Source organism: Rhinolophus hipposideros (genome assembly GCF_964194185.1).
Source record: "Rhinolophus hipposideros genome assembly, chromosome: 13".
Classification (NCBI taxonomy): Eukaryota; Metazoa; Chordata; class Mammalia; order Chiroptera; family Rhinolophidae; genus Rhinolophus; species Rhinolophus hipposideros.
The window spans coordinates 3123564-3135805 of NC_138059.1; the positions used below are offsets into that span (position 1 = coordinate 3123564).

At 51.9% G+C, this 12242-nt stretch overlaps 1 protein-coding gene across 1 annotated transcript in view; it reads left to right on the forward strand.

Annotated features, from left to right (window-relative positions):
* COL22A1 (collagen type XXII alpha 1 chain) overlaps positions 1 to 12242 on the forward strand; it is a 207477-nt gene that overhangs the window by 12194 nt on the left and 183041 nt on the right. Inside the window, exons 2-3 of the mRNA XM_081070224.1 lie at positions 3274 to 3436; positions 7599 to 8165. Coding sequence (XP_080926350.1) covers positions 3295 to 3436; positions 7599 to 8165 — 709 coding nt within the window. The 5' untranslated portion in view covers positions 3274 to 3294. The remainder of the gene's footprint in view (positions 1 to 3273; positions 3437 to 7598; positions 8166 to 12242) is intronic.

The window sequence follows — 12242 nt, forward strand, 5'->3', positions numbered from 1 at the left end:
CGGTGGCCTGGACACAGCAGGCTGTGCTTTTATGTCTGGGCCAGATTCCTACCCTGAGTGTCACCTGTCACCCCAGCAACACATCACAGCACCTCATTCTACCCAGCTCCCTCCCACAGTGGGCAGTGGCCAGACTCTGAATCACAGAGCTCGCACTCTGCCCGGGCTGCCCTAGCAGTGTGCCAAATCTCATTTTCTCCCTCTAAATTGCTTTCTGCTCAGTGTCTTTATTCCCCCCACCTCTGGGTCCCTGAATACGGAATGCTGGTTACTATGGTGATAGGCTGGTTTATGGAAGAAACTCAGCCCGGTAAATTAATTGCTGGACTTTTGGAGACTAATGGCACATCTCTGCCTCCCAGGGACAGGGTGTGGCCTACGTCATGCCAGCTGGGCAGCCAAGCCCCGGAAAGAGCTCAGGGCCTGGTAAGAGAGAAATGGAGTCATGGTACCCACGCTTGCAGGGGCTGCAACATGAGATGGGCTGGAGGGGGTGAGGAAATGGGCTGCCAAAAATCTCACAGTGACTGCACATCTCCTCTGTGCCAGGATCTGTGCTGCATGCTTTGTAGAAATGATTTTGTGTAACTCTCACTGCATCCCCCCGTCCCCCCCCCCACACACTCCTGATAGAATAGAGATCATCCTCATATTATGGAGATGAAATCCTCATTCATACTGACAAAGCACATAAAGACTCCATACCAGGCCTGCCACACTCAGTGGGCATTTATTATGATCACTCCACTTATTCCTGGGTCGAAGGCTATTCTTTTCTTTACAATTTTTCCCAGAATATAGAAGCTCAGGGAACATTTCCTAACTCATTCTATGAAGCCAGCATTAACCTAATTCCCATACCAAATAAATATATTCCAAGAAAAAGAAAAGGACAAACCAATATCTCTCATGAACATAAATGCAAAAATCCTCAACAAAGTATTATAAATCAAACACTACAATGTATAAAAAGACTCACATACCACCAAGAGATTGTGGAGAAGAAGTCCTAACCAGAGCAATTAGGCAAGAAAAAGAAGTAAAGGCATCTTCCTCGGAAAGGAAGAAGTGAAATTATCTCTCTTTACAGATGACACAATCCTATATGTAGAAAACCGTAAAGAATCCACACAAAGTGCTCTAAGTAATAAAGAAAGTCAGCAAAGTTTCGGGATACAAAATCAATTCTCAAAAATCTGTTGCAGGGCTGGACCGGTGGCTCAGGCGGTTAGAGATCCATGCTCCTAACTCCGAAGGCTGCCGGTTCAATTCCCACATGGGCCATTGGGCTCTCAACCACAAGGTTGCCAGTTCAATTCCTCGAGTTCCGCAAGGGATGGTGGGCAGCGCCCCCTGAAACTAAGATTGAACATGGCTCAGCTGCTGCTGAGCTCCCAGATGGCTCAGGTGGTTGGAGCGCGTCCTCTCAACCAAAAGGTTGCCTGTTCAACTCCTGCAAGGGATGGTGGGTTGCGCCCCCTGCAACGAGCAATGGGCAACTGGACCTGGAGCTGAGCTGTACCCTCCACAACTAAGACTGAAAGGACAACAACTTGACTTGGAAAGAAGTCCTGGAAGTATACACTGTTCCCCCAATAAAATCCTGTTCCCCTTCCCCAATAAAATCTTTAAAAAAAATCTGTTGCATTTCTGCACATCAACAGCACGTGATCAAAAAGGGAAATTGAGAAAATAATTCTTTACAATGGCATCAAAAATAGCATAAAATACTTAGGAATAAATTAAATCAAGCAGGCGCATGACATACACTGAAAACTAGAATTCGTTGCTGAAAAAATTAATGGAAGGCTATCTCATGTTATTGCTTAATGGTTACAGAGTTTCAGTTTGGGTGATGAAAAAGTTCTGGAAATAGTGGTGGTGGTTGCACAATGTGTAAATCTAATTAACACCACTGAACTGCACACTTAAATTAGTTAAAATGTCAAAATTTATGTGATGTATTTGTCATCACAAAAAATAAACATAAAAGATGTTCTCTTATGAATATGTTGTTACATGGCAAGGGAGAAATAAGTTTACAGCTGGACTTGAGGTTGCTAACCATCCAACTTTAAAAGATGGAGATTAGCTTGGGGTATCGGGGTGGGCTCAATGAACTCCCGAGGGTCCTTATAAGTCAAAATCAGAGAGATGGCAACCTAAGAAAGACCTGATCAGCCACTGCTGGCTTTGAAGAAGGTAAAAGGGGCCATGAACGAAGGAATGCCTTCCAAACTTGGCTTGGCCGGTGCTAGCCCAAGAAGCCTGACCTTCTCCTGAAATGGTCATATGACGCCCTCCCTCACTGCCCCCTCCCCTGTGCTCCTACCTGTGCTTCTCTCGACCTGCACTCATTTTATCCTACCTTGCAGTGGCTGAGTCTTGCCTGTCTCCCAGGTGTCAATGAGTGCTCTCCAGGCTGGATTTGGTGTCGTTTATCTGTGTGCTCTTAGCATCTGGCACAGGAGGGCCACTGGTAAATATCTGTTAAATGAATAAATCAATGGTGAAATCTATGAACTCTTCCATTTCCTGGATCTTGGCATTGATAATGATAAGTACTTTTTAAAATAGACATCCACCTGAAAATAAAATACACTCAAGAGAAAATACACTTAGCTAGTAAACCTCATGGATCAAAGACATGCATAGGAAGCAAAAAACACTGTCTCTTTATTGACTTGGCAAAGTTTGAGGGAATGGTGAGACTTGCTGCTGCCAGCCGTGCAGTGAATGGGCCCCCCATACACACTGCTGGAGGCAGTGGAAGCCAGACAACTTTTTTGTAAAGCAGTTTGACAGTTCATATCAGGATCCTTTCACGCCTCATATGACCCCCCTAAGTATTTTCCTACAAGCCTGCCCTAAGAAAATAACTAAGTGTGGGTAAAGACAGGTACAAAGATGTCCTCTTATAACATCTGAAACCAATAAAACAACCTACTAAATGTCCAAAAGTAGAAAATATGACCAAAACGGGTGCTGGTGCCACAGGTGTAGCCTTAGGTAGTCAGTAATGGGGACTGGCAGGTCCTCGGGACACATTTGCCAATGGATGGATGGGGGACAGATGGGATCAGTGAAGGGGCGGTGCAGGGCGGTGCTCTTCTCAAGGTCACACTGTCGGCTGTGGGAAGGGGCGGGCCTCAGGGATGGAGACAAGCGGAGCCTGGGTCTGGGGGAATTGCTCCCACTGATGGCCTGGAGGTTGCTTCTTGGCAACGTCTCAGCTCCAGGGCCTGCTCTAAACGTGTGTCTTTCTCCACACAGGAAATGCTCCAGTAGAACCGAATGGTGTCTTTTCCTGGCCAAGAAATGCTTGTCCCCAAGCACAAGAGAGCCATGGCCAGCCCGCGAGGGACCGCCGCGGCCGGCCTTGTCTGGATGCTGCTGCTATGGACGGGGCACCGCGGCTGCCGGGCCCAGAGGGCAGGTGGGGACGCCACAGGCTGCGCCAGGCTGAAGGCACCACAGCCGGCGTGCGTGCATGGGGCGTGTGGCCGTGCGCGAGCTGGTGACTGTGTGTGTGTGTGTGTGTGTGTGTGTGTGTGAGATAGACACAGAGAGAAACAGAGAGGGTGTGCAGGGGTCAGCCAACAGTGTGGCTGTCAGCTGTCTTCCAACCAACGTGTGTGACCCTCAGTTATCCGGCCAGGGCATGTGTCTGTGTGCGTGAGTGTGACACAATACATGTGACTAAGTGTCAGTGTGTGTGAGAGTGTGAGCGTGAGTACCTGTGTGAGCATGAGTGTGAGTGTGACTCATGTGCGTGCAAGTATGTGTGACAGTACGTGGGTGAGTCCGTGTGAGTGTTGTCAACCGGCAAAGAAATCCCTCTCCCGAAAATCCACCAAAAGGAAAATAAACAAGACACACAGCCACCGAGGAGTGTGCACACGCACGCTCCCCAGCCCGTGTCCCAGCGGACACCCACGTGGAGAGAGAGTCCCCAGACCAGCAGGGCTTCCACTTGCATTCGCACCCCCCCCCCGGAAGTTACCACAAAGTCCAACAGGAAGTCAAGACTAGAGAGTTAACAGGGGCCCAGCTCCACCTGTAGTCCTCCCAGCTCTATGGTTATGCATCTTAAGATACCAGTTCACTTTCGTCAGCGCGTGAGCACATATGTGAGAGTATGTGTGTGTGTAAGCATGTATGTGAGAGCGTGTGGGTGTGTGTATGAGTGTGAGAAAGTGTTCAGAGCGTGTGGATGTGCGAGAGAGCCTAGAAGGAGCTGTCGGAGCGCCTGTCTCGAGTCCATCACATAACGAGTCGTGAGTGTGTCTCTAGCACGTGCCTGTGAGGTTTGGGGACAGCAGGCAGCGGTGAGGGCCCTGCCGTGCTGAAGGCTTTGGGGCCACTGCAGGGGAAATGGACACACGGGGTCCCCCCAGGAGAGGAGGCCAGGGCAGCCTGCGCAGTACACGGAGGACGTGGCAGTTTCCAGGAGAAGGGCAGGCCCCGGGCGGGAGGGGGCCCTCACCTGACACGGTGGTTCTGCTCACCTGTCGGAGGGCCTCCCGGGAGAAGCACCGCGGGTGCCGAGAAGTGACGGAGGATGCAGAGCATGAGCCCGTGGTTTTCACAACACGCGGCGGCAAGGAGGGTACCTGTCACTGGACCACTGGACGTAAAGGGCCGCCCTGACGTAAAGCGCCGCCCTGATGTAAAGCGCCGCCTGGACGTAAAGCGTCGCCTGGACGTAAAGCGCCTCCCGGACGTAAAGCACTGTCCGCATGTAAAGCGCCGCCCCACGTAAAACGCCGTCCCATTTTGCAGATGAGGCACTGCGGCAAAGAAAGGCCGGAAACCGTCTCCAGGTGAGGCCGGGAGAACCTGGGACGTGCTGCGCCAGAGCCCGAGCTGGTTTTCCCTGAGCCGGCGGCGTCGAAAACAAAGAAACAAAACCCACATCCCGAAGGTTTGCGTTTCTCTATCGCCGTCACAAAGTTTTCTCATCTGTTTTACTTTGCCTGAGCCTGTCAAAGCGCGGCTAGCTGGAAAGACAGTGATGGCTGGACATCCTGGGTTTCATGCAATGCTGGTTCCTGTGTCCCCGAGGCGACCTCACCGGGCCGTTGACACAGGGCCACCCGTTCGGAAATGGGAAGGCCGAGGCCGTGCCTTCTGCGCGCTCACGTCCTACAGGGGAAACTGGCCCCGAGACAAGCGGTCACCTGCCAGGGGGCACGTGGCCCTTCCTGGGGCACAGCGGAGGCCAGTAGCCTGGGCGCTGGCTCCAGGATGCGGGCCCTTCCTCAGACGTCACTGATTCTCACGGCCCACGATGCAGGCTGTTCTCCAGCCTCCAGAAGAAAATGTGCCCAGAGCTCCAGGCGCCCCGGGGAGGCCCTCTTGAACTTTCTGCAGCCTTAGAACAAATTTGCTCAAGGATTACAGCCTGAAGGTAGGGCCCGGACTGGCCCTCAGCAATTATCCTGAACAGACTGGGACATGATTGTCCCAAAGACAAAAGGATGACCTTTTGTGTCAAGGAGAAAAACGCTCCAGGAATGATCTGAGTCCACAAATCTGGGCCAACACACCCCAAAAGCTCTAATCCTATTAGGGATCCACCCTGGGAAGGCAGGGCTTTATTTACCTCAGCACCCAACAGGCAGAGTGTAACTCGGATTTTAAAATCTAGAGGGAGGAGTAGATGTGGAAGGTTCAGGAATGGTACTGGCTCAGGGTGGGGCAGGGAAGTATCTGTGTGAGTGTGTGAATGCATATAGCTTTACAGTTTTTCTGTTTTTGAACTTAATTCATTGCTTGTAAAGATGAAATTAGAAATACCAAATCATAAAATCACTCCTGGCTCCTCCGCATGTCAGAGGTCAGCAGTGTTCCTTTCTGCAGGTTCGCCCAGGCACGCATGCACCATCCCACACGTAGACAGACACACACAGCTTTTTCACACCCAACGATGTATTGGAAGAACAGGTTCATGTCAGTAATAAGGATTCCTTTACAGCCTGTGTGCACACATGTCGTGCGGGGCGGCCGGCGGGGTCTCTGCTCCCGCTCCCCACATAAGAACACAGGACATGGTGAGGCCAAAAAGGAACACCCACGGAGCCATAGGTAGGGGAGTCATCACTATATTCTAGCCGGCGGCATCTGTCTCTCTGCAATCTGCTCTTGCTAGCCCCCATTTCTTCTGCTAGCGTAGCCACAGCAGTTATCTTAGTGGCCAATGGCTTATGGGTTACAGCTGACGGCCAACTAGCCACAGCTGATGGCCATCTGATCACAGTTGATGGCCATTTACTACCCGAGCCAGCACCTTTCTATGTGAGGCCGAGAGCCTGGAAACTGCTTTTTGGGACTCTGTCCCCATAACACATGATGATTTTTATTTAAGTAGTTCCACATGGGGGATCAAGCACGTTGTCTTCAGGATTTTGTTTGGCAGAGCTGCCATCGACTTCCTTCTTTTCTTTTTTCCCTTCCATTTATCTCATTATTTTCTTAGGGCAAATCACTTAGGGCAAATCTAATTTTGGAATTGGTGGGTTAAAAGATACCTTGTTCTTTGTGACTTTTGCCCATCTGATAGTATAACAAAATGTTTTTTGTTTTTCCTGCGCGCGCGCGCGTGTGTGTGTGTGTGTGTGTGTGTGTTTTGTTTTTACTTGCCACATGTTTGTGGCAGCTGCTGCTATTGGCATGGCCAAGCCCCAGATTCTGGAAGAGTCAAGACTGGGGCTTCTTGTATGTTTGTGCAGCACTTTGGGGTTTAGAAAATAGTTTTATATTATCGACTTCTAAAATTAGGATGAGCAAGTTCTCTGCACCGGTTTGTTCTGAGGATCAGAAATAAATTAAATAGTGCCGTTTTTTGTTTAATCAAAAACATGTAATTGATATAAAATTTATAGTTACAAAAATGTAAGCATATTTTATAGAGTTTTACAGAATTGTATGTTTGTATTTAAAATGTATGAATGCAATATAATATGATTTCTGGTACTGAAATACAGTAAACTATTTAAATATCCAACAAGAGAACACTCCCTAAATGAATTATGTTCATCCTTGCAGTGGACTCTGTAGCCATGGAAACCAGCATTATCACACTGGAAATGGGTTTCCAGCACATTGCTGAATGCGGGGAAAACACCTCATACATCTGTGTGTCCCACTTTCATCAACAACTATATGGAAATAGAAAGTAATCAATTATGTGCACTGTGGTTAGCAGTGGTTAACTCTGTGTAGATGCGAATATGAGCATTTCAAACACTTTTTGATTGCCTTTTCTGAAAAGGGCATTTTTTTTTTTTGTAGCAGGTTTAAAAAATAATGAAGTCACTTTGTAACCAAGTATTTAAAGAAATTGACACAGTGGTGTTCCATGAATGTTAGTCACTTTCATGTAAAATTATATACTGTCCGCTGAACGTCACAGCACTCTGGGGACACCCATCATCATGGGACAGTTAGGAAACTGAGGTTGGAGCTTTAAGGCAGCTGGACAAGTGGGAGGCAGACTGGGTCAGTCTGACCCAGTGACCACACCTCCAGGTCCCCCCAGGACGGCACCCTTTTCGCATCACATTGACCCCATCTTACCCTTTCTCTCTCCCCTGCAGGTTGCAAAACTGTCCACTACGACCTCGTCTTCCTGCTGGACACCTCGTCCAGCGTGGGCAAGGAGGACTTTGAGAAGGTGCAGCAGTGGGTGGCCAACCTGGTGGACACCTTCGAGGTGGGCCCCGCCCACACCCGGGTGGGGGTCGTGCGCTACAGCGACCAGCCCACCACGGCCTTCGAGCTGGGCCGCTTTGACTCGAGGGAGGCGGTGAAGGCGGCCGCGGGGACCCTGGCCTACCACGGCGGCCACACCAACACGGGCGACGCGCTGCGCTACATCACGCGTCACAGCTTCTCGCGGCAGGCGGGCGGCCGCCCCGGGGACCGTGCCTTCAAGCAGGTGGCCATCCTGCTGACCGACGGCCGCAGTCAGGACCTGGTGCTGGAGGCCGCGGCCGCCGCCCACCGCGCGGGCATCCGCATCTTCGCCGTGGGCGTGGGGGAGGCGCTGAAAGAGGAGCTGCAGGAGATCGCGTCGGAGCCCAAGTCCGCTCACGTCTTCCACGTGTCCGACTTCGCCGCCATCGACAAGATCCGGGGCAAGCTGCGGCGCCGGCTGTGCGAGAGTGAGTGGCGGCAGCGGCCACCTGCCCAGGGCATGTGGGCCTGGGTCCCAGTGGGGCTCCTGAGTGGGGTGGCCGGGTCAGGGGGGGCCTCAGCTGCGTGACTAACGTCAGAAACCCAGGGGCACCTGCGCCAGCATGTGCGTGTCCCCAGGGCTGTGTCCTGTCCTCCTGCTTCCAGGGCCGCAGTGGAGGAAAGGACCTCACAGAGGCTGGGTTCTAACCCCACCCGCCCCACCCTGAGACCCAGGACACTGGTGACATGTCTCCGAGAGGCATCTCTGCCATGGGGACACATCCACTTGCTCCCAGAGCTGTGGCAGGCAGCGCTGTGCCCGGCCCCTGGGGCTCTGACCCCTGGTGGGGTCGCTGGGAGGCCAGCCCCTCCCCAGGACAGGAGTGAAGTGGGTTTCCTTGGGTCAGCCTGTCTCCAGCTTCTGTCTGCACCCTTGAGGTGAAGTTTCTACTTTGGGTGGCGACCAGACCAGTGCTGGGTAACCGCCTCCAGGGTGAGAAGGTGGGGCCGGAGCAGAGCCTCAGCCTCACTGGACCTGACTTCTGTGGGGCCTGGGGCGCTCAGGTGGGGGAGGCCGAGAGCGTCCCCTCCGCCGGGTCAGGGGAGCCTTGGGGCTGGGGCAGTGGAGGCCGGGCCGGTGGTGGGAGCAGCTGGGCGAGGCTCCTCGTCCCCAGGATGGGCCTGGCGTGTGCCCAGGAACAAAAGAGCTAAGCTGTGCCTGAGACTGGAAGCCCGGTTTCTCCACCACTCTGTGACCCTTTTCCCTGTGTTGGCTCACTTAACCTCCACTTATTTATTCACCAACACTTACTGCGGAGCTACTTTTTGTGTGGCCTTGTGCTGATTTCTGGGCCTAAAGAAAGAGATAGGACACAGTTCCTGCCCTCAGGGTTCATAGTCTAGATGGGGAAAACAAAATGTGAAACTGCAGGGGTGACATTAATTGAGGTGTCACAGAGTCTCATGAGCAGGGTCCTGCTCTGTTTGTGGTGGAGGGTGGCTCCTAGAATAAAGGAGGGCTTCCTGGAGGAGGTGGTGCTTAGATGGTGCAGGACAAGCCTGAGCTGCAGGATGACGTGGAGACATGGGATTAAGGGAACTATAATGGGCCCATGTGACCAGGGTAAAGGAGGGGAGTGGAGGTTGGTGGCTTTGTCTGGTTGTCAGGGTCTGGAGAAAGGAGAGCCTTGTGTGCTAAGATGAGGCATTGGAGGGTTTTGTGCAACAGTGTGACATGGTTTCTTTGTGGAGACTGGAATGCCAACAGGATACCAAGAAGAAAGGGCGGCTCTTTACCAGACTGCTGGAGAGCTGGAGCACTGATGAGTAGGCCCATTTTACAGATGATTAGAGCGGTACCTGGAGGGCTAGTGAAGGGAATCTGTCCTGTAATGTGCAGGCAGTGGCCGTGGACTTTCCTTAGGTGAATTCATTTGACCCTCGTTACAACCTCATTAGGTAAAGATAATATCCTTTCTACAGTTAAGAGCGTTCAGAATGCTGAAATCCTGGGAGGCCAGCTGCGAGGCTTGCCAGGCCCTTGGCTGGATGCTGAGGGGTGATGGGGCCAAGCTGGAAAAGAGGGGTAAGAGAGGAGACAGACTGGAGGGGCCAGAGCTAACGACGGATCTAGGTGCATACTGACCGGAAACCTGGGCTGCTGGAGCCAGACATGGGGTCCCAGGCCCAGCCCAGAGGCCGAAATCCAACATGGTACCTCCGGCTCGGTGAGCACCCCGCTGCCATACTGCAACCCTTGGTGCTAGGCCCCGGGAAGCAAGACCATTTGCAGGTCCTACCCACTGGCATTTTGCCATCCTGCCATCCTTGGCTTGAACTGGTTCTAGATCTTGGCAGAACTGAATCTAGACTTTGAAGAACTTCTGTGCTTGGGATGGTTCTGGGAATGGTGTGGACAACCATTCTGGAAGGTGAAGTTTCTGGAACATGCTGCTCAGACTGGGACGAGCATCCAGACCCCCACACGCCGGCTTCATCCCGCCGTGTCCCCAGACGGACCTTGGTTCAGGGTGACGGGCGATGCTTTCGGTCACTGGCAGCAGAAAACCCCACTCTGACTGAAGTCAGAGTAGAACAAAGTGGCATCACACACGATGAAAAGGCCGGAGGACAGGCGGCCTCAAGCAGGCAGACTGGCTCATTCCACTCTCTCTATTTCTGGGTTCTTCTTTCTCAGCGTTAACTCTGCTCGTGGCTGACCTGTGTGTGAGGGTCCCAGCAGGGAACAGTTTTCACTGAAGAGATATTGATGAGGGTCCTGTTTAGAGAAGAGTGTGGTTAAGGGGGGGCCTGAGGCACCGGGACCAGCAGCCAGGGTGCCAGCGGGTAGAAGGGATGAGGGCTGCTGGAGCCCGGTGTGGGTGGGCGTGGGGAGGGGGCGCCTCATGCAGGAACACCCTGCTTTCTCTCCCCTCCCCGCCTGCTTGACTGGTACCTCCCATTGGCCTAAACCTGTTTGATGCCAGGCAACAAAGGGGCCCACCTGTGGCCCGCCTGGCGGGGCTCCGACAGGGCAGAGGAGGAGGGGTGTGGGGTGTGGGCGGGCAGACTGTGGCTGCCGACACAAGACAGCTCTCGGTGAATCTCAGCTGCATGAGTCTTCAGCCCAGGAGAGGAGACCATGGCTCAGCAGCCTGGATTCAGTCAGAGGGACGAGTGTGGAGCCCGTGGCTCTTCCCAGACCGTTACGGAGCTGCGAAGTGGAAACGAACTGGCTGTCTGGGGCCCAAACCACGGGCCCCTGTCCAGGGTTGGCGAGTGGTGAGTTACCACTCCCACTCCCTCAAGGAAAGGGTTTGATCTGTGCAGGAAAATTGGGGGGCTGTAACCAACAGAAGGGGAACCAGACGCAGGCCGCCCAGTCGACTGTCTGTCCACCAGGATCTCATTAGAACAAAATCTCGATTTGCTCTAGTCAGGCTTCTCCAACTTCCTAAATAGATGTAAGATTTAAGTTATGCTCCGTCGTCTAAAGGGAATCCTTTTTGGTAAATACAGCTGTAAGCTGACAAGAGCCTGCTCTGTTCTAGTGACAGATGATACAAAATCCTCTCACAATCACTTCAATTAGAAACAAAGCACAACAAAACAAAATAGCTAATAGTAACATTTTGAAAGGAGTGTAGTAAGATTGAATCAAGGAATATCACACAATCTAAACCAGAAATCCCGGGGCACGTAGGAGACCCTGTGGGTAACTTCACAGCCCAATCGAACGTGTTTTGAATGGGGGCTTTGTATGGGTGAGGTGGAAAATCCTAGACTGTTTTTTGGGTGTAGTAATCATTCCATTTCCTCTAGCCTACTGGTTCATTCATTTAATAGCATACGTTGTAGCAGTCGTTGGATTCAATCTAATCCATTCATTCAGTCTTTAACAGCCCAACCATGCATTCATTCATTCATCCATTCATTCATTCATTCCACAACCGCATATTGAGTGATGCCTCCTGGCATGGCTGGGGGACATGCCAGGTGCCCAGGACGCAGTGATGGATCTGACGTTGCTCTCGTCCTTGTGAAGCTTCTGTCTACTTGGGGCAGCAGGAAAGTGGCAGATAATTATACTACAGAGTCCGCACCCTGGGGTTTATCGGCCTTGGGTCTGGCTTCCACTCAAGCAGACGAGCTCCAGGAGGGAAAGGCTATTCCTTGTGGTGCCCCAGTGCCTGGAACAGGGCTTGGTATGTGGGCGGAGCTGCTCAGATGCTGTTTAAAGGAAACGAGGGCAGTGACCTGGCGGTTCATTCTGTGCTTGCTGTTGGCATGTGCTCGTAGCTGGACGTCTGCTCTCGTGTGGTCACTGGCCAGTCGGGGGCTGGGCCAGGCTGTCAAGTGCTGCGAGTCACAAGTACACCGAGGTTTGTGACTTCGTATGAAACAGAGAGTCAAGAATGCCACAGATATTTTTATATTGGTTACATATTTACATGATAATATTTGGGAAATGGAGGTTCAGTACAGTAGATTTATGAAATTAATCTCACCTGGTTCTTTTTGTTTTTTTATGTGGCTAGTAGACAATCTAACATCACATGTGAGGC